This window comes from Colossoma macropomum, unplaced genomic scaffold (genome assembly GCF_904425465.1).
Source record: "Colossoma macropomum unplaced genomic scaffold, Colossoma_macropomum, whole genome shotgun sequence".
Lineage (NCBI taxonomy): Eukaryota > Metazoa > Chordata > Actinopteri > Characiformes > Serrasalmidae > Colossoma > Colossoma macropomum.
The window spans coordinates 27,169,701-27,193,480 of NW_023494788.1; the positions used below are offsets into that span (position 1 = coordinate 27,169,701).

The following is a 23,780-nucleotide window of genomic DNA, read 5'->3' on the forward strand; positions in this document are numbered from 1 at the left end:
AAGTAACGGTGACAGAGGAAATGCCTCTCATGGTTTGGAGGAAGCAAAAGGTCTGGTCAGGAGTTGAAATTCAGCTGGCGCTAAAGCGATGTGTGTGTCCATCTATTTTTCATCCTCACACCTCATTGTGCTCCATAAATGTTCAGCCTCTCGTTCTGCCTCGTTCTGTAAGCTGAACCATTGATCTGCTCTCCCTCTAACTGGCCTCTCACAGTGTGTGTTAGAGTCGCAGCAATCATGAATTTTTATGGTCAATTCCGATTCCCATTTCTTTACAGCCAAAGGCTGATTTCTGGTTGATTTTTATTGGCGGAGATTTTGTTTTTGAAAGCAAAAGGCAACTAGGACAATAACACTGTTAAATTTGCTCTTTACCTAGAACTTTGATGGTGATTCTCGTTATGCTTGATTTATGTATCAAGTTTGTCACAGATTTTTCTCCTAAAATTCTTTAAGACAGTTAGCATTAGACAAAAAGGCGAAATAAGATTAGAGTTAAAATGAAAAGTTATTCACAGCATCAATTCACAGAAGGTCCTTAGTCTTGGAGCAAAAATGGTTCATAATAAGATTCTGATCTTTAGTTCAGTTACACATAAACACGATCATTACTGTTTTGGCAAATCTGAAACAATTCAGTATGAAAGATTGTGTGTTTGGAGTGAAGATCAGCTGGTTTGTGGTGTGTGGACATGTGTATATGTCTGTATCTGGACTGTATCCACACTGAGTTGAATATACTGTGAGTGGACCCCATTTTATGCATGATTCCTTGGATGCGCTCGACTGTTAAATCGGACAAGCTTTGCATTTTCATCTGCATGCATGCATTACTAATGGAGGCATGTGGCGCATCTTTACGCATGCTGCTGTGAGCCTGCACTTCTGCTGACATCACCACTCACACTCACAATTTCATTTTTTAAAAAAATGGTTCTTTACAGAACTGTCCATTGAAAGTGGATCTTCTATGGCATCTTTTTGTAGTATATGAAACCAAGATGTCTTGTGTCTGCTGGTCTCTATAGCTAACTGTGTCAATGCGACGACAAGGTTGTTCTCAGTTTTTCATTGCTCAGTATGTTCAGGTGATCCGCCATGGTTTGCTGTCTTTCTAGGGCCAGATAGCATTCAAATTTAATTCATCATTTTGACTGCGTTTCTTAGAAGTATATTTAAGTCATATGTTTTGTTAATTTGGCTGATTCTGATCAGATTTGCTGAGAACTTCTGAAATCAAAGAGAATCACTTCCTTTGGCTCAGAGAAAGGAGAAGAGAAGGACAGACTGGGTGCATGACTACCCCCCACTCTTAAAACATTACACCACTGAAATTTAATTAGAGATAGAGGGGGGCTCCACACATGAGACACCTAATGCTTGAGCAGATGTTTCCTTTTGACTACACTTCTGTATTTCCCCTTTGCATTCAGTTCAGCATCAAAATCCAAATGATCAAGAAATCAAAATGAAATGATTTGTTCACTTCACTTTCACTGGGTTATGTTTCACTGTGTTGTTCCAGGAATGAGGAAAAAGAAGAGAGTGCAATAGTGCAGTGAGTTATTGGTTGTGTGTGTGTGTGTGTGTGTGTGTGTGTAGCCAGTGTGTACATAAAGAAAGCTGTGTCCGCTGCCAGATGAAAGCCCATTGACGTTTTAAAGCAGCTTCGACCTCCGTATGCATCTGCCTGTCAATCACAGTTACTCACAGTCCCCTGGGGCAGTTTCGCCCAGCCCCAGGAAAAAAAAAATGAGAGAAAGAGAAAGAAAGATCAGGAACAAAAAAAGGCAGGCAGCTCCAGGCCAGCCCAGTGAAGCCGCCAACACCTGGGGGCTGCATAACGATCCACTACTCAGCAACTCTCCTGCCTCCAGCCCAGATACATCCTCACTACAACTCCCACAATCCTTGGCTTTGAAGTCAAAACATACAGGATGTCAATCCGTTCACTCCATAAAGCTAATGGGTTTTGAGTGGCAGAGTGGCGACAGGCAGTGTGTTTGCACACAGATTGTTGGTCCCTGAAGAAGAGCGTATTGATGATAATGATCAGTGTAAATGACAGACCTCTTAGCATATAAAGAACTGAAATATCAACACTGCTGCTCCTAACATACATCAACTAACTACATGTTAGAGTGCAGTTTAACACAGATTCGATGAAGAACAAGCTTAGAGTCTTAGAGTACAGCTATACATGAAGGCATTATCAAACATGAACAATGAATTACATACATTCTTCATGAACATAAAAAGAACTATACTCTTAATGACTAGTAATATATTTAAAGGTTATAAATGTCCACTTTATTGTACTTCTACTCATTGGCGAATTAATGAGGTCTACCTTATAGGTCCACTGTATAGATGTACAGCTACAGACTGTAGTCATACACAAATAATCAACTACTCACTACCCTATTAATTACTGACAGTGGTAGGAGTGTATCAGGCACAACCAGGGTTTTTACTCATATCAGCACCACTGCTAGGTGGAGAGTGTTCCATCAGTTCAAAAATATCCAACTAAGAGCTGCTCTATTGTCAGAAACTGATGAGAGTCTAACACAAACTAGTTCTCAACAGACGGTCTATAATAGTGTTGGTACTGGAGGCCTGCTTATGTGAACGTTTTAGTGCTTTACTTGCTTTAACACGCACACATCAGGGTTGTTAACAAGTCAGATCAGGTGTGTTAGGATGTTACGAGCAGGCAAAACAGCAAAATTGACAAGAAAGTGGGCTTCCAGAACCAGGATGGGAACCACTGTAGTCTCTAAATGTATACCAAAGGGGTGGAGCTACAAGGTGTGGAATGTCTGAAAAAATAGCCAGTGTGTATTTTGTATACAGGGCTAAAGGTCAGTGGCAAATGATGTAAATATCTGTATTTTGGAGCTCTATATCAGAGGTCACTTGCACAAAACATCTTAAATATTTGTCTTAAGTTAAATGCTCAAAGGATCAATCTAAAGCTGTAAATTTAATTGCAACTGTCAAAAACTTAGCTTAAATCTAATTTATACAGTTTTCCATTTACCCTAGATGTAGTCAATCAGCCGAGGGAACTTTGTTGTCCAAATTTTGCTTCTGTAGTTTACCACTGGGGGCTAATGTTGCAGAAGTCAGTAGTCATGCAAAACTTTTCCATGAATCCATCCTCAAAACTTCTCTTAACCCATTCAACCACATTTGCATCCAAACCACAGCTCTTTTTTATCTCATTTACTGTGAGCTATAAAAACAAACAGAGCATGTAGCCGAACAACAGGTGCTGGGCCAAATTCCGATTTCTTTGCTATATGCCTGCATGCTTGTCACATAGGCAGATGGAAAGATTTCTGCTGTTTTTATTTACAAACATTTATCTTCAGTTAAAAATCAAAGATTCAATAAAAAAAAAAGTAAGAATTACTTATACAAAAAAAACACAGACATTGTGAACATTAATCGGTAACATCCATATACCTGCAAGATGTACATGCACATGAATAGGAGTGCGTACTGTGTTCAGGTACTGTGTACAGCTCACAGCAAGTCATACAGTGTCCTAAACCACACTGCCATGTCTTAATAAACACCTGAATGCGGTTTGACCAGATTGAGAGAATGTTTTGGGTATGTATTTTCAAAAAGATTTAAGTGACTACTGACTTATAGTTTTTGTTAGTAACGTTAGCCTTGTAGCTCCAGTTTAAAGCTAAAAAAGCAAAATTTGGATTCCAAACTCAAAGATGTGATAACAGTACAGGAGTGCATGTATGGTTTTGTGGAGTAAAAGAAATAAGCCAATTTAATGCTGTCTATGACTGGACCCTCCTCTGGATTATGTTACAGATGAAAGTGTTGTTGATGAGCGAAATGAATGAAGAGCATGAGTGTAATTAGAGAACAGGCAGGAACATATGAGTGTGAGGGAAGATGGACATGACTAAGAGCATTGATTCCCTCGAGAGGGCAAGGTAACACACACACAGGTCCAACTTCGAAAGGCACGTTCAGTGTTAAATACATATTTGAGTGCAGTGGAGCACTGAATAGACTTGCTTTTCTCTAATGATGCTAATGAGACGCGTACGCACACATACACAAACTTGTCTAGGTGGTCATGCACAGTGGTGTATTTATCCTCACCGTTGAGCACAGATGGAGGAGAGCGGGCTAAAAACCTCAGGCTGCAGCACCAGCAGTCACGCCTTGTGTGTGTCCAGTGCTAATCTCATAATGTCCAGTGGCGGCTTTTAGAGGGTTAGAAGTCATTTTTGTCTTTTCCTTTAATTCATTGACGCACTGAGTAGCACTTATAAGTGTATTCACCTGAGACAGAGATAAATTTAGCACAAAGAGCAAAAGAGACAGATGGATGACAGAGGAAATGGCAGTGTGTGTGTGTGAGTGTGTGTGTGTGTGTGTGTGTGTGTGTGTGTGTGTGTGTGTTTGAAAGGAAGGTGATCTTCATGCAGGGTGAGGGAACAGAATGGAGGGGCTAAGAGGAGGAAGAGAGAAGGGCACATCTGTGCTAAACATGCCCTGAGGCTAGTCTGCACACTCCAGCATCAACTAAACACACTCTCTCTCTCTCTCTCTCTCTCTCTCTCTCTCTCCCTCCCTCCCTCCCCATGAGCTGGGTTTTGTTAACAGAAGGCATTTCACTTAGAAAAAGAATAAATAGGTGATTACTGAGTCAAGGACTGTCTGTCTCTCTCTCTTCCTCTCTCTTGCCCAGACACACACACACACACACACACACACACACACACACACACATACACACGTACACACACTAAAATTAAGTGTATGTAAAAATCTCAGTAACGCATATACAGTAATAGATATCCGTCTATATGAAAATAAAATTAACTGGCCGAGTCCAGGCCTGCCAGTAAACGGAATTAGCATCAAATGCAAATGAGCGGGGTGCTTAATGGTGGAACAGGTGCAGGCAGGGCCCCTAAATGAGATAAATGAATAAAACATCCATGGGCCGGCCCGTGAAAGCTGACACAAAGTCAATGGCATGAATTATTCAGCAGCCGGGGCAAGGCTGAGCGCTGCTGACCTCTCACCGCAGGAAGTGCATCCCAAACACAACAAAACCGCAACAATGGACTTCAGACACAGGGGGTTCCCTCAACAGTGCCCCTACAAACACACACACACACAACTCTGTACACATACACTCCTAATTTGTAACCTAATGTTCATTTGAAATAGAGAAAGCTATATATAAACATAAGGACATTTCAAATAAACAACATATTGTTATCTCTGTTTTCAATAAATATAAAACCAATTTCGCTACATATACATTGATGCAATGACTATTATATGATGCCACTACTCTAGTCAAGTACACTTCTAATAAGTTGTAGGAAGTTCTAAAAATTTACGACATTTTAAATGCGCCTGGAGACATACATGATTTAAATGTTGAGGCAGTGAGCTTGACAAGAAATTACTATAACCAGATAATTACAGTACATTATTTATCATTTAATACCTTCTTGTTGCTCTTAAAACATGAGTAAAGCATCTAGAGGCCTTCTGATGTCTAGGCTGAAATATTTGAATGTACACTGTGTAATTTATTTATCAATAAATAAATAACAACAATTATTAACAGAGATGGCACAAGGCCAATTTGTCTTTTCTGAAACCAATACTGAAACACTGAATATCAGCTGAAAAGCTATAAAATTACCTTTTTTAACTAAAGCACTTCACTTAAAGTTCAGCATCCAGGCTCAATCATGCTCAAACTACTGAAAACACAGGTAAAAACTAACACCATCACATCACACAATGTGAATGTGCAGTATTTCAGCAAGGTCTGTTCCAGGATTGGATTAGATTCATTCTTTCCCAACCAATATCCGATCCAGCATTTTCTGCTACTATCGGTTCAATACGGATACTCATCATTGCTGGGGTGCCTCTAGTTATCTCTAATTATTAATATGACGTGTAATTTTTACAGCAGTGCACACGAATCAAATACTCACATTTCCAACCCAGTATACAGACAACAGTTGAGACTCTCTCTCTCTCTCTCTCTCTCTCTCTCTCTCTCTCTCTCTCTCTCTCACTCTCTCACTCTCTCGCTCTCTTACTCTCTCACTCTCTCGCTCTCTGACCTAATGAGCCATCTGTGGCTGCAGGGAACATTCACAAACTCTCCTCCCTCCTCTTACTGACCACACCACAGTGGAGGAGATGACCCTAATGACCAGTACTCACCAGTGGTACATTTAAAGATGAGGAAGAGTGCATAAACATTTAGGGGTGAGGGAGTGAGGGACTGTGAGAGAAGGTGAGGAAGAAGAGTGTTTCTGCCACTCTGATCTTGACAGGAAGTTGCTGTGAAGCTCACGGTGACATCAGCGTCTCTGGGAGGAGCACTTCCTGTCTAACATTCTTCACTCCACACACACACACACTCGCCAGGAAATGGCATTCATCAACACCGCTCTGCTCCACAAAACACATACACACACACACATGAACGCATACACACACACACACACCTGCTTCTTGAAGCACTGCGACAGTGAAGAGCTGCTGGGACATGCAAGATATGAAACAGCAAAAAGATTAACTCTTTATTTGTAGCTCTCTCTCTCTCTCTCTCTCTCTCTCTCTCTCTCTCTCTCTCTCTCTATCTATCTATCCCCTACCTATCTTTCCCTCTCTCTCTCTTTCTCGGTCAAGGACACAGACACACACAATGTTTTTATACCTTGCCATGATGTGGGGTAATGTGTTATATATTATATAAATATTTACACTTCTGCAAAAGTTTAATCACTCCTGGTCAAATGACATGTTTTGTTGATTTTCTAAGTGAAAATAAATGATCGCATTCTCTACAGGAAACAAACATAAATTTGGCATTTTTCTGCCAATTTCAGTGTCCAATGTCTCTTTTTTTGCTGTGTTTAACTACTGGAAAAAAAATAAAACATAAAATATAAAATGACTTTTGCGCAGATCACATTTTATGCTTTATTTTTTCCCCCACAATGTTAAAATCAGCAAATACACAGTAACTGTGCATTAAAATGTGCAGGTGTGCTCAGGAGAAGACATGTACTTATTTGCATTTAGAAAAACAACACAACATGTAATTTGACCAGGGGTGCTAAAACTTTTGCATATGGCTGTATATATGTATTGCATATATATTAAAATCACTTCAAAAGCTAAATTTCAATGTTTTAATATTCAAAATTTATCATATTTCAAAAGTGCTGATCAAACGCTGATGCAGATAACTTGACTGAAAATGACTGTTAACAGATAATTACAATATATTAGTTTTATTTTTACAAGTTCTTCTTGTTCCTAAAATAAATATTTAAAATACTAATTACTTTGAAAACCTAAAAAATATCACTGGTACTTTTTTGGTGTGCAGATTGTAATATTTAAATATTAGAGCTCTCAGATTTGACTGCACACACACACACACATACACTTATAAAGTAAATCAGCTCTAAGTAGCTCATTTGTCAAGCTGGGGGTCAGTCCCCTTTTAAACTGATCTGATGAAGATGGGCGGGGGCAGTGACTCTTATCTCCACACACAGAGCTGGACACTGCCTGCCAGCCGCTTCAGCCTGCAGGCCTTAAGCCCGAGCAGAGCACAGAGGATAACCTGTCGCCTCTCACTGCCAAAGTGGACCAGAGTGTGTGTTTGGGTGTGTGAAATCTTGTTCTATTAACTTACATTAAAAGACACAAACATTTTCTTCTCCTGTAGGTTACAAGTTTTTGAGAGAGAGAGAGAGAGAGAGAGAGAGAGAGACGGAGGGAGATCGAGGGAGACAGAGAGAGGAGAGAGGTAGAGTTGTCAGTGGAACACAGGGGCGCGGGTGAGTGGACTGCATGCACCTCTTTAGAAACCATTCAGGCGGATGATAGGATTGTTGACAGTGAACTGCATATCGTTAACCCTATATTAACTTGGAAAGGCAGAGGTTGGCCTTTTATTATCCCTCCACTGCTTGGGCTTAAGTAGGCCACACACACACAAACACACACGCACACACTCCAGGAGAAGGTGTTGTCACTGCACCGGAGCACGTCACCTTTCAGCAGCTATGACAGCCCAGCCTGAAGAGTCATGCACACACAAAGCTTTCAGTCTAACATACATACACACACGCACACACACACACATTTAGTGCTGCCTTAAAACACACTTTCCTTTCCTCTGCAAGTCAAACACTCCCCTCCTACGACTCCATCTCTCGCAGACACAAATTTAAACATCCTCTCTCACTGTGTAAAACACACAATCACTTTCATCCTCACTGCCATACACACACACACACACACACACACACACACACACACACCGTGCTCGCCACACTCTCACAGCCTTTAATTGTCTCACAATGGGGCTGCAGCCCGGACAGGATTACTCCAACAATGGCTGCTTCAACCAGTTAAGATCGCTCTCTCCCTGCTGATGGAGAGAATGGCTCACTGCAAACGATCCAGCTAATCCACTAATGTAATCCTTTCACTCCTCTCTCTCTCTCTCTCTCTCTCTCTCTCTTTTTTTGGCTTTGTTTCTTTACACAATTTGATAATGCTAACTGCTCTTCACAGTCCATGAACTTTCACGACAAAAAGGACCAACAGAAAAACCCAGTGATGCCATAGCCAACCATAACTGGGAGCATAAAGAGAGTATAAACAGCCTCGCTCTCTCTGGGTGGGTAGGATGGCCCACCTTCCCTCCTTCTCTCATCACTCAGCATGATGCAAGAAAGGTGTGCGTTCATTAGCTGACATGTAGCTTTCTTCTTCTAGCACGCTGAGCTGTCCAATGACGTTGCATTAGCAGCAGTCTGAAAAGATGCAGAGGTGCTTTATAAGACTCACATGCTAGCATTCACCCTCCCAGCTTTGTAACACTGTGTGGTATGTGGAGACCTAGCTGGTGAGCAGAAATAGGTAAAGACCAGCTTAGGGAGAAATTTGAATAAATATAAAAAAGCATAAAAATATAAAAAGTGACTATAAATTAAAATGTGTTACATAAATGTATCTTTGAATTATCAACAAAGAAGCTTGTAAGCATGTTTTTAGTGTAACTGTAGTGGGTAAATATTTATAGCAGAGGTTATGAAAACAGTTGCGTGTTTAGTGTCATTCACCACAGAGTCACACGCTAAGATTTCCTGGACAAAAAAGGATCAAAGTGAATCTGAAAAGGAACATGTGACATCACTTCCTGTTCTACTTTTATTGAAACAGAAGGTCTTTTTCTTGCAGGTCACTTGTGGCCAGCATCACAAAGTAACAGCGCGGGGCAGCAGCCAAGGACGTCCATAAAATATTTAGATGGGGGATGGGGTGGGGGTTTGGGGGGGGACACAATGACCCACTTTTCCGATGTGGGTTTCACATTCATCTCCAAAAACGTCCCATTTGCTCCTGCTGTGCAAATCCAGATGTTACATGTATCATCAAAAAAACGAGGCCCGCCAGTGAGGGTCGAAGGTCATGAGCCACCGGACTCCCACGGTCAGCGCGGGAACTCTGGACTCCCCCAGATTCCGAAATCACTGTTTGGGTGTATCCATGGCAATGAAGGCATCGGCCACCCTGTTCCCAGGGAGATAGAACAACGGGTCTACCCGCTACTGTACGGCTTACTGAGCTTCTGTTACTTACACCACAGAGAAAGAGAGAGAGAGAGAGAGAGAGAGAGAGAGAGAGAGAGAGAGAGAGAGAGAGAGAGAGAGAGAGAGGATTCTGATAGAGATGAAACAGGAGGCAGTCAAAAGGAGAGCTAAAGGGCTGCTATTAGATGTCAGTGGCCTTTGTGTCCGTGTCAATGGGAACAGATTAAAGTATTTGAAATAATCTTACTGGGGCATTAAAGGGGCTCTGGAGGCAAGAGAAAGGAAGACATGGACTGTGAAGGAGGACCAGTCACGTTCTGTAAGAATGGATAGTCTCTCTCTCTCTCTCTCTTTCTCTTTCTCACTCTCCTGTCTATCTCTTTCACTCTCTCACTCTCTTCTGTATCTCTCTCTTTAGCTATTTTACTCTCTCACATTCTCATGTCTCTCCACTCTATCTTCTCTCTCTATACCACCTTTACTCTCTCTTTTCTGTCTCTGTTTTCTCTCTTACTCTCACTTTCTCTTCTCTATCTCTTTCTCTTATACTCTCTCATTCTCTCTTCTGTATCTCTTTTTTGTTTATCTCTTTTACTTTTACCCTCACTTTCCTCTGTATCTTTTTTACTCTCACTCTTTTGTCTGTCTTGCCTCCTCTCTCTCTCTTTTACTTCCTTCTGCATCTATTTTTTTTCTCTCACTTTCTCTTCTCTATTTCTCTCAGTCTGTTTTGCTCTCTCACTCTCCCTTCTGTATATCTGATTCTCTATCTCTCTCCATCTCTCTTCTTTATCTCCCTTGCTTTTTCTTGCTCTCTTTATCTCTCTCTATCTCTCTGTCTGTATCTCTCTATGTCTATCTGTCTTTCTCTCATGCAAGAGGACAGGAGTAATGCACATTTCTGTATGTATATTATTACTGAAGGTATACGTTCTCCCTTACAAATAACTTATATAAATAAATAAAAAAAACATATCACTTCAGCTTTAAACTAGCCTAGATCCTCCACAGTGAGGGTAACATTTGTTCTTTTAACAATCCAATAAGGCATCGTTAGTTGGCTTTATTTTTCCGACATTCCTCCGGTTTTGCTGGAGCGGCCTGTTGCGGTGTCTTATGAGAGGAACCTAATTAGGAAATCACTCTCATTACTCTTCCAGAGGAATTAGCGCTAGCCTGGCTAATTACTGCTGTAAAACCTAATCAGCTCTTTGAAACAAGAGCACGCTAATGAGCTCTTATTTATTCAACTAAAGAACTTCAAGGGGAGACAGAAGCTTGAAATCATATTTTTGATGCATTTGTGTGTGCGTGTGTGTTTGTGTGTGTGTCTGTGTGTGTGTAATTGATTCTGTTCCAGCGTGCGTCTTGTTTGATGAGAACCCCAAAATTTTCAGCACCGCCAAGAAAATATTAGTCAAAAATGAGAGCACCAGTAAACTCTGTTTTTATCATTTCCATCTCCCTCTCTTGCTCCGTCTCTCTTTTCACATGACCTATTTTCCTGTCCTGGAGAGCCATGTGACGGAGGAGGGGAAACTGTTGTTTAATTCCTTTTTCTCTCTCGCCGTCAATTAATGATGCCCTCACACCTGAGACCGGGGGCGACCATGTTAGGCCGGAGCACAGCTGGGGAATCCACACACACACACACACACACACACACACACACACACACACACACACACCTCCACTCTCATACCAATGAGCTCTGCCTGAGCCCAGACCTACAATTCTCACCAACTACAGCAAAAGACTAGAAAGAGCATTTCAGACAGTGAGCATTTTAGACAGTACTTTTTACAGGCAGTACAACACAAGAAGTGAATAAGAAACACACTTAACCCCTTCAGCTCTATGGACCATGCTTCAACTTACCTACATATGTTATTTATATATGTTTTCTTTTCTAGCAACTGTTGCTAAGTTGGACAAGCTTTACAGAACCCTAATAAAATCCTTTTTGACCTAATGAGAAAATGTATGACTCACAATTTTGTGAAAACATTTAGAGTATTTTACAGATTTCAAATGATATTTTGTATGCATATAAAAGTCTTGATGGTTAAGATAGATCAGGTATAGTTTTTGTTGTGTTATCAAGCCGGCGTTAGCATTGGGGAAAATTCATTGTCTTTTCCAATCTGCCTAGTTTCAATTAGCTAGTTTTTTGAAGTCCATATTGATAATGCCGTATTTATTTTTTTACCCAATAATCTCCTCAATTGCCAAGTTATTGCCACATGCTAATTAGGTCTCTGTCACTCTGTGTCTGTCATACACCGTTTTCAAAATCTTTGCTGTAAATATTTACTTGCTACACAAATGCTGAAAACATAGCAACGAGGTGCTTTAGTACATCCTTATTATCTGTCATAAGAAAACCTCCTCAAAATGATTACTTAAAAGGAGAAAGAAAGAACACTCTTAACCTTAATGTATGATAATGTAAAATGTTTTAATTGGTTGTCTTTTTTTTGACATTTACAGAATTTTCTCCCTAGTTAAGTTATTGCCAATTTCATCAACTAGTTAGGTCTGCCCATCACAGAATGCTGTGAAGCTAACTGCTGCATCTTTTTGAAGATGTCACATTACTGGACAGCTCTACATGCTTGGAGGAGAATGCTGAGCAGTCCCACAGAGTATTGGAGAAGGAGGCCATACTACCCCTCAGAGAGAACAAGCCCAATTATACTCTCTTGAACTCCCAGCTACAGATAGCTGTGGCATCAAACTCATGATCTCTTGCCAACAGGGCCAATGCTTACATGGTTGCACCTCTTGGGAGACCAGTAGCTTAGCATTTAAAACTGGAAAATCAACATTATGCAAACTTCAGCCTGAATTTATTCTTTAAATGAGCTTTAAAGATGAATCACTTAAATTAGTGATTAAAGCGTTAAGAAAAGGGGTTAGCGATGGGCAGAGTGAGTTTGTGTTGGGTGGAGGTGAGGCCACGTGGCATAGTGGGGGTGCAGCTGTCTCTGAGAACTGTGAAGCGTTCTGGTCCAGTGAAGCAGAAACGAGCTCACCCCACACACACACACACACACACACACACACTCACACACATGGCAGCCAGGTAGAACTGCCTTCACACACATAAACTACTGCCGACAGAGCCCCGGCAAACCTACAACAGCTGTGTTCATCTGATAGCACAGGTCAGTGACTCATTAACACATTCACACACATGTACACACACACAATGTACCCCCATATAGACATCTGTCCTTAACTTCAACTCCAAAAACTTCTCCATCACAACATTCACTTTAGTCCACAGCCACTTTCAAATCCTTTGCGGAAAAATCCACAGTCAATTATCTTGTCTGTATTTTCGCCTTTTTTCTGAATGTGAAAAAATAAAAAAGCACGAACAGGAGACACACATCACTGCACGTAGAGGCCTCTAGCACACTTAGCTCATCCCGCCACTGGTTTAATTTTCACCACAGAGTGTAGCACTCACAGCAGCAACTCCTAACTCCTCTGTAAACAAACTCCTCTTTCTCCCACACAAATCAAAAGACACTTTTTTCTGTGCCTTTTCTACTGCTGCTGAACACTTTGAACTGCTGCCTTTGATTGGTGGATGCTTTCTGCAAAACGTAGCAGAGAAAGAGAGTGAAAGTCTCAAAGCATGTGTTCAGTGGCCATAAGGGCTTCACTTTGCTACTATAGCTCACTGCTACTTCTGTCTATGTAAGCACGTCTCACTCATAAACAATAAAAAACGGCTCACGTGACTAAATCTGACAGATACTTCAGAGCATTTCAGCTCCATCTGAAGTGGCGGTCCACTAAAGAGAACATCAGCTTTATCTTCTCCACAGACAGATGGAGCTCCTTTATCTTAGAGCATCTGAACATCTAAACATCCACATCCCATGCGGACACCCACGGACACACTACAGTATACCCATAAACACAGCCACAGTCCTGAAAAGCAGTAATGCATCAAATTTACTTGATCAAACATTTGCACGTGAATAAAATATCTCACACCAATACAACTTAGTATTTTAGTTTTCTTACTTTTGGCAATAACTGTGTTGATGTAATATATTTTATTCTATATTACAGTGCTGTGCAAAAGTCAGAGACCACATTTCATTGATTTAATTTACAGTCAAATAATTACAACTTCATTTTCATATATATATATATATATATATATATATATATATATATATATATATATATATATATATATATATGTGTGTGTGTGTGTGTGTGTGTGTGTGTGGGTGTGTGTGTGTGTGTGTGTGTATATCTGTCTATATAACAATTTTGGAAGCTGTGTTTTTCACCCATTTTCATTTGGCTTTCTTCTTTGTTTTGCAAGTGGATTATTTTATATCTAATGTCCTCAGATTATCCTGAAAATGAATAGCTTGTACTTTATAGCAACTGGAAGTTAAATGAATGATGGTGGTCACAGTACTGTATATTACATGTGAAAATGCTGGATATGGTTAAAGCAAGTAAATTCACTGCATTATTATTTTCATGGTCCCAAGCAAGACTGACCAAGCACTACTATTAAAAGAACAGCAGTTATGTCACAAACATATGTTACACACACACCAAGTGTTAATCCACCTCTTACCTGTCTATGATGACGGGGTCGGAGGGTGTTTCGTTACGGTTGCCACAACTCTTCTTGTCACAGCAGCGGCTGAGGAGAGGGAGGGGGACAAGGTGTGTGAGAGAGAGAGAGAGAGAGAGAGAGAGAGAGAGAGAGAGAGAGAGAAAGAGAGAGAGAGTTAACACAGGTACTGCTGTACATATGTCTGGACTGACCTAAAGCCCAGCTGGTAGAGGTAGCAATTAAAGGGCAAGCCTTGTGTCTGTACAATACACACATTTCATTCAACATACTCTCTCCTTACACACTGGCTCATCATTACTGCTAACAGCAGGCTGAAGCATTAAACAGGTGGGAGAAACAAAGTGGATGGGGGGAGAAAGCAAAGGATGAATCTAAGAGTTGAGTCAGGAAGAGACATTTTTTACCTTAATGTGACAAATGGTTTCAGAGTTGTGTGAACACTAAAACCTTATCTTTTTATATCCAATTTGAACTACTATCCTATATTATATATGCTACAGAATATCTCCTAGCTAAAATACACCTGGTCAGATTACGTTTTAGATGATTTTCTAAGTGAAAATAAGTTAACACATCCTCTACAGTGCACAATTTCTTTTTATTTCTATTTTGGAGTGTAAGACATTGGAAAAAATAGAACACAAATTATTATATGTTACATAAATTTGCACAGGCCACATTTATGTTTCATTTTTCTTTCCAGTTTGTTAAATTCAGCAAACAACTAATTAACTAATTGTACATTAAAAGGTATAGAAATGTGTTCTCTGTAGAGGATGTGTACTTACTATCACCTATGATTTTAAAATTACTTGACCAGGGGTCTGATACATGGTCAGTGGCCATGAGACCATAAAGAGAATGTGCCCTACTGATGATTTTGTGGCGTGTTTGGAAACAGACTGTAAAAAGTGGAATAGGCAAGTGTTTTTGAGATTTGGATCTTAATTGAATATTGCTTTTGTTTATCTAAAGCGTAATTTTACTATGCTTTGTTTCAATCACAGCATGTTTGACTTGCATAAAAGCAATTAAACTGCTTGTTACCACATGCAGAATTTTTGATAAAACATTTCTTACGGTGTACTGGAGAATATACAGTGTGAACTCTTAGAAAAAAGTTACTGTACTTTTTTTATTAAAAACACTGTCACTGGCGTGGTGCCGTTAAGGGCACTTTTTCAGCACTTTTAGCCCAGGAGGTAATGAGTGTACTAAATTCCATGGGAATTCTTTGTTTTAAGTGTTTGTTTGTTTATTTATTTATTTATTTAAAGTTTCAAGTCTATCTTTTTAAGGCAAGTTATGAAAATGTACAAAACTGCCCTTACTTAAGGTATACAAATGGACCTCATTTTCATAATTTCGTGAGTACACTTACATTGGTTCCAACTTGGGGGACAAAAACACACCTGCAGTACCATTTTTCATAATCAAAGTCCTTACAGGAAAGTCCGTCCACTTAGCAACACCCCAAGGCAGTAATTTCCTGTCGTACAAGACCAGCATCCGACCTACTTATATGCAGAGAGACCTATAAACCCAAGGTCGACAGCCAAGCTGACATTTCAAAAACATGGTAAAATCTGACAAAATACCTTGTTTGTGGTGTGTTTTCTGGCTGTTTCGGGTAATATGCGTGCACATATCTTCACAAAGAGGATCTTTTTCTACTTTACTAACATGTAATGTAGTGCAGTCAACACAGAATACCCATAATGCACTGTGTCATATGGAATACAGTGTGATTACTGTTGATGAGTGTATGAAATTCACTCAAATCACAAATTCTGTTCTCTATAATGATATCTACAAAACAGTGATTAAGACGTCATTTAAAATGCATTTTTTGGTACATATAGTCATGTGCAATGCCTCCAATTAAATTACTGCATTGTTTTATTTAAAAATAAGTTCTCACATCCTCTGTAGAGAACAAACTTGGTATTATATGTGGCACATTAACAGTAATTGTGCATTAAAATTTGTAACTGTGTGTTCTCTGCAGAAGATGTGCACTTATTTTCACTTAGAAAAACATGCACTGACCAGGGTCGGTCAAACTGTTGTATATGACTGTATCATTGAAGTCATCATCCACAATGGGCAGTGTGTCAGAAGTGGCTAATAACAGCTAGTGATAAAATGAGTGCATCTAGGTTCTTTCAGGGTAGAGTCATGTTCACATTAATGACATATAGCACAAGGGGTCACATACAAACATAAATGTGAACCACCAACACAGATCAGATCTGAGCAACTGGAAAACTGGAATTAAGATCTAAAGCCTTGCAATGTGAACATGGCCTAAGGGACAAATGAGCGCCAGCTATTCAAACAGCCCTAGAGTGAGTATCAATGTATTTGAATGTGATGCTGAAACAGAAACAGAGAGAGAAAGGAGGAAGAGAGAGAGAGAGAGAGAGAGAGAGAGAGAGAGAGAGAGAGAGAGAAGTAATGGGGGAAGAGTGGGGTGAAGGGTCTTTCTGTGTTCTTGGTGGGTGGGGGTTGGCGTGGAGCAGCAGGTGGGGCAGCAAGCTCACGTTTCCCCACACAGATGGCAGAGGGGCCGGAGAGAGAGAGAGGGGCACCAGAGGTGTCATGCGATAGCAGCAGTATTGTGAGTCCCAAACAGTGCATGAGAGAAGGAGTATAGGCCTGATGACTCTGATAATGCAGTCCTGGTCTGACCCGGCCTGGCCTCCAGGACCCCCAACTCTTCCTCAATCACACAGCAAGAGTCCGTGTGTCCCCTGACTCTTGCATGTCAAACAAACGTGCATTATCAAGTGATAATAGTAACAACAGAAAGGACTTTCAGTCCACCTGAGCAAATTATCCTTACTCATTTAAAGTCTAGGCTTATTATTGAGACTTATTATCAATAACTATTATGAATTATTTGGTAAATATTATGTGTTTTGTAGTTATAATGGAGTGTAAGCCTGTATAAGCCCTTAGGGGTTATAGGGTTGAAGTAATTTATCTGGGCATTGAGTGATTCTTCGCTCAACATCTGAATATTAGAATAAATGCAAATAACCATGAATATATAAAATACTTTGATGTCACTGTGTTAACATTTCCAAACCTTTCTAAAAGTATTGCAGTATTCATAATTACCACCCAATATCAAGTTTGGCTAATCAATATTTTAACTTTTTAACAAATCCTCATGATAACCTATTTGAAAACAAGAAATGTTTATTACTTTTTACTACAATAACCCCTTAAACTCTATAGTTAATATTTAGTTATGAATCTGAAGATTTCAGCATTAAGTAACTATCAACTATTCAGTACTAACTACTATAAATTAGGGATGTGCACGGGTACTTGATTACTCAGTTAACTGTTTCAGGTGCCAGTATCCAAAGACTGAAATCACTACTCAGGTATTTGTTATGTTTCATTATATGAAGACAAAGAAAATACACATGAAAAAGGATGTACATGAGAAGGCTGAGATAGCATGGCTTTCTCACTGACTAGGCTATTTACTCTGATGCTGATGTTCGCTAGGTCTAGAAACAGTGTTCACCTATTCTCCAGTTCACAAACTAACATGTTGGCACATCATCAGCTGAGGTAAAAATATCACTTGTAAGAAGATGAGTCCTCATCAGCATCTAGTGTTGTACTCGTTAGCTGTAGTTTTAGCTCATTAGCTCATCCAAGGCACCCTCAATTACTCATGAATTACCTACAGATTTCCCTTGGCAATTTTTGAACAGCACACATTTTTGTGCAACACCAGTGCTGTCACCTAAAAAAGTAAGCCTACAGCCCTAAATAAATTTTTCGCACTGTTTTTTCTTTCCCTGAGATTAACCAATTATCCATTCATTAACCATTATGGGTACTTGAACAGAAAAATTAGTTGAAATGAACATCCTTACCAGATGTATTTGGTATGATGGTTGAGGATACAAAGAGTGGGCCCACATAAGGACCCTAACACCATAATTTAAAATAAAGGTGCCTAAAAGGATTCTTTGCACAATGCCATGGAAGAACCACTTTCGGTTCCCTAAAAAATCTTTCAAAAGTTTTTCAAACGTGGTCCTTTAGGGTTCTTCTACGACACTGTACAAACAACATTGTGTGGCACCTTTATTTTGAGAGTAGCGTTTAAGGGGTTAATGCTTACCTATATTTAGTCTGTTATATATTGTTGTTCCAAGTGAAAGCCCACTCACTAATTTTAAACATTTTTCTTTGTTCAGGCTAAGACTTCTGCACTGTAATCACTGCTGAGGCTGTGCGTGTCTCTTTGGGCCGGTTTAGAGTCATCAGCGGAGCTGGTCCCACTTTGCGTTCTACTGTTACACTTCTCTGACCGCGTTCCCTTGCTCTCTCTTTTCCTCCCTCCGCATCTCCTTCTCTTTCTCTCTCTCTCTCTCCCGTTCTCCTCTGAGTGCACTCATGTATTTAGCGCTGTTCTCTCAGAACTGGGTCACACAGAGGTCCCCCCGGATCACTGAAGCAAAGCATGCTGGGAAAAGAGAGAATGGGGTGGGGAGGAGGTGGGCACAGACTGATGTGACTTTCCACCATCCAAATAATCCAATCATCAGCCAGCACCCATGGGAGCCCAAATCAGCACCACCCCCCCTCCCCACACCCACTCCACCAAAGTATCACGCCGGACACCCGCCTCCACAAAAAAGTATGCTAATTAGTCCACGCATGCTGCAGCTTTGTTTGGGGATTTTTTTCTCCACGCTCCGTCCCAGCGGACCCCCGTGCGCCGTATCTTTAATCTCAAGTGTTTCCTCCTGCTGCGGCATTTGAAGAAATTAAATCTAAATTGCGCCGCATAATTACCAGGATGTGGCCCTCCACTGATGCCATTAAAGCCGAACCACCCCGAAAACCTGCACTCAGATCTATTACTGCACGAGTGCCCTCCACTTGCTCTGCAATGCCTCCCAAAAAAGAAAAAAAAAAAAACAATGGATCTCTCTGATTGTGACCACCAGGCTTGCATGTAGTTCATTGATGGTGCCAAAAAAGCATTCTTTGAAGAAATGCTACAAAAGAACCGCTTTTGGTTCCCTAAAGAACCTTTGAATAGATACCTCTTTAAAGAACCAATTTTGTAAATATAATGTGCGAGTGAGATAAACCTTTTTAAAGTTCAAAGAACCTCTATATAATGTAAAGGTTCTACACCCATGAATGATTTTTCTATGAAAAGTACATCCAAGCTAAGAGCCGTTTAGGAACCTTTATTTTTGAGAGTGTAGGCTAGTCCACACAGATCGTCGCTCTGCAAAAAAGTGAAGCAGATCCCAATGTATGCTCATCAATCAGTCTTCCCATGTGAAGAACGTGGTGCTCTGTCGTAAAGATCGCACTGTTGCTTTTGAGTGATCGTTTCTTGTTTTGCTTGTCAGTGGTGTTGGATGGGAAAAGGCGTTGTGCCTCTGTCCCGCGCCGCGCAGCGCCATATGGCTAATGGCAAACGCGTGCGGCAATTAACAGGCCTGATTAATGAAGAACAGTCTAATCGCAGACTGGTAATTGCACCTCCATTGCGCTGCAGGCTCAGCAGAGGAGGCCGGCAGCAGACGGAGCAGAGGGGGAGAGAGAGACACAGAGAGAGTGAGAGAGAAAGAGAGAGAGAGGAAGAGAGAGAAACATAAGGGGAGGAGGCTGTTTACACATTTTGTCATATTACAACTGTCTCTCTTCCTTTTTGGCCTCTTTAGAGACACTCTTTGGAGTGGAACCCAATAGAGACAAATGAGGAGGCCTGGTGTGTGTTTGTGTGTGTGTGTGTGTGTGTACACGTATGCGTGCCTCCATGCCTCCAACACATGTTTGCTGGACCTTATGGACTGTCCCCTACCTGGACTGTGTTGCGTGCCTCAGATATGTGCTACTTTATATGAAAGTCTGTGATCAAAGCTAGAGACTTTTGAAAAAGCATATGGTATTTTGTCAGCATTACACATTATTGCAAGTTGCCATTCTCAGAGAAAAGAAAAGAAACTAATGACATGTGTATGTGTGTATATGTACAGAGTGCTGTGCAGAAGTCAAAGAACACCCTTCCTTTATTTAATATTCAATCAAAACAGCCATTAACCAGAAGTTATTCATTTGTCAGGAGTTCTAAAAGGTGCAAATAAGAGTTTCTGCAACCACGGACAGAAAATCACTAAAAGGTTCCAAAGACATAAAAGAGCATTTGCAAATCAAACAAAGATGCAGTTGGTGTTGTCAGAACAATGCACTGTCCACCCCAGATTCCACACCTCGACATCATAGAATGTGAGTGGGATTACTAGCACTGTGAGAAGCAGAAAATACAAGTCCTAAACTAAACTGTGAAGACATTTCATTGAAAAAGAACAAAAGCTGTAATAAAAGCAAAAGGTGAACACAGTAAACATAGAAAAATGTGATATTATATTTAGTTGAGGCTTCTGGGCAATTTATGTTAAATATAATGACTGGAAATGAAACAAATGAAGGACGGCCTCTGATTTGTGCATATATATATATATATATATATATATATATAAATAAAACAGACAGACAGAGAGACAGACAGGGGAGAGAAAGAGGGAAAGAGAGTGGGCTCCTCCTTGCCTGCACATATTTCATTGTCAAAACTCAACGCAAACTGCATTCATTAACGGCAGAATAACAAGAAGATTCTTATTGAGTAATGAGTTTTTCCTTGTCCTAATTAACCAAGCATCAGTGGGATATTTTTAGGAGAAAAACTGTTCAAATGCTCCTCTCTTTGGCCCGAAATAGATGAGAGCCCATCTCCACAACCCAGTTTTAAGCGCAAGGAATTCATCTTTTGATTTTAATTAAAGGTGCATGGCTTTCTCTCCCCTCGCTCTCCTCCCAGAGCAGAGAGAGGATGACCTGGATAGAGAGAGAGAGAGAGAGAGAGGAGATACTGCATCTATGGACTTGCCTGTATGAAAGTGTATTCTCCCTCCATTTCTCATCCTCCTTTCTCTCCCCATTCCTCATTCTAGAGGTGACTCGCAAAATGTACTTTTCTCAGGTTTTTTTTCCCCCTCACTGAAAAGAGGTGATGCATTAAATTTACTTGATTCAAGCATGTGCATCATTTCCACATGAATAAAATATATTACATCAACAGAATGTTGTCTTTCAGTTTACTCACTTTAAGGCAATAGCTGTGTTGATGTAATATTTAATATTTTATTCATGTGGAAATAGTCAAGCAAATTCAAGGCATCACTTATTTCATTGCACAACAGGGAAAAAAAAGCATGCCCATCAGTGGAATGCTAAAACAACAGGCCTCCAAAATTAGCTTCTGTAGCTGGCATTTTGTTGTCTTCTTAGATGGAGCTGTGTCTTTGATGAAGAGGAAGTTCTAAATGCTGCCTGGGAAGAGAGGCCTGCCAGATTCTGCTGATAGGAAACAGGCTACCCAGACTTTATCTGGCCATGTTTAAATTCATGATAAATGATTGGAACATCTCGTATGTATCAGAAGTTAAAGGCTACCTCAAAATACACTGTCTCTTGGGAAAGAGGACACAACTTTATATGCCTTATCTCTCTAATAGAGATAAGTAAACTTAAATGTACACTAACTCATGTTGCTGAATAAAAATATAAATCTGCAAAATTGCAGTAGTTTGAGCTTATCTGATGATCTGTAATTGAGTCTAACTAAAGCCCTGCTTATATGAAGGACATGCTGCTTCAGTCTGTGTAGTTTGTTTGGCTCTCCAGCTTTCTCCCACTGAGCAGTGGGTCCAGTGTGTGGCAGTGGAGCCACAGTGCACAGGAGAGGGAGAGAGAGAGAGAGAGAGAGAGAGAGAGAGAGAGAGGGAGGCAGAGAGAGAGAGAAAGAGAGAAAAAGAGAGAGAGTTCCAGCAGCACAGACCAACACTAACACTGGCTCCAGAGTCCCAAGGCAGTGCCAAATGCTCAGGCGAGCCAAAGCAAAGCCCACAGGTTCAAGAGCCTGATTGTGTAATGGTGATGGAGAGAGTGTGAAAGAGAGAGAGGACGTGTCTGAGTGTGTGTGTGGGTGTAAGTGTAGACTACTGTTTAAAAATTTGGAATCACTTTTAATGTTAATAATTCATTAATAATTTACAAAACTGTAGATCGACATATTGCATAGCCTATTAAGTACAAAATGTTTCTTTTCATAAGCATAACAGTTAAGGGAAAACTTTCCTAACCTAGAGTTCAAAAAATGATTAAAAGATACAGAAAAAATAGGATTCCTAACAACTGTGAAAGACCTAGTAGACCACTAAAATGCTCACCATCAGAGGAACAGTTTTTAAAACTTTTATCTTTGAGAGAGAGGAGACAGTAAAGCTCCACTCTTGCTTCAGATCTGATAAAATCCACAGGTGTTTCTGTCTATTCTCTGTAAGGATGTGTAGCTGTCAAGAAAAAGGAAACTGAGAAAAGGAAATCGACAAAAATAAAGGAAATCTGCAAATCGGCCACCCTAGTCCAGATCTCAACATCACTGAACGTGTTTGGGATTACATGGATCGTAGCAGAAAATGCAGCCAACTTCAGACTGAACTTTGGAAGTGAGGAAAAATATCCTTGCAGTTTTCTTTAAAACTGAAAGCAAGTTTCCTAAGTAGAATAGAAGCTGTTATGAATAAAATTAAATTGTACTTGTTTAGTTATTTTTTTCTAACACTGAAAAATGAATAACTTAATAACTTAATAAATAAATGAATGGTGATTTTTACACAGTACTATATACTATGATATGATATTGCACGGTTCATTGTTCAGGATACATCTAAAAGTTTTTTTTTTTTTTTTTACAGCTCTCTACAACTTATTAGAAACGTATGAAGTTGTTCAGTAACAGCATCATATTAAAATCATCTGATATATGTAGCTGCAAGAAAACTGGTTTTATATTTTATTGAAAACAGTAATTCCAAACTTTTGAACAGTGATTTCAAACTTCTCAGTAGTGCAGCTCCCCTCAAAGAAGACAAGTGTGCGTGTGGGTGTATGTCTCACCTGCACATGATCTCATGTGTTAGCAGCACTCGGCACATCTCTGGATTCTTGTCTTGACCTTCATAAATGATAGGCTGAGGGGGAAAAAAGAAAAGAAAGAAGAAAATGTTGTTTAGGGAGTTTGGACAAATAAGACGCAGTGCTAGAGAGTATGCAGGAAGGTCCATGACTAAGTCTTGGGGTTAAAAAAAACTCACAATGGGAAGAAATGGAACTGCACTGGCACCGTTTACCCCCAAACCAAAACATTACATGAAACATCACACGGAGCACAAAACCGCATCTCTCCACGCTCTCTTTCTCTCTCTCACACCCACGCGCACGCTCTCATACACTGGGCTTACTCTTCGGAGCTTAATGTGAACCTTATTCCATCTGGCAGAAGGCTTTTGCAGAATGACCACACGTGTCATGGGAATGATCCGGAGTGTTCCAGCACCGCTGGCCCGGGACACTGTGTTCTGCCTACTCTCCATACACGCCGCAGCACAGAATTACAGAGACCTTGCTTT

At 40.3% G+C, this 23,780-nt stretch overlaps 1 protein-coding gene across 5 annotated transcripts in view; it reads right to left on the reverse strand.

Annotated features, from left to right (window-relative positions):
* ebf1a (EBF transcription factor 1a) overlaps positions 1 to 23,780 on the reverse strand; it is a 162,166-nt gene that overhangs the window by 123,089 nt on the left and 15,297 nt on the right. For all 5 annotated transcript variants that reach the window (XM_036568974.1, XM_036568973.1, XM_036568970.1 and 2 more), the window contains exons 5-6: positions 23,269 to 23,342; positions 14,254 to 14,322 (exon numbers count right to left, since the gene is read on the reverse strand). In XM_036568974.1, coding sequence (XP_036424867.1) covers positions 14,254 to 14,322; positions 23,269 to 23,342 — 143 coding nt within the window. The remainder of the gene's footprint in view (positions 1 to 14,253; positions 14,323 to 23,268; positions 23,343 to 23,780) is intronic.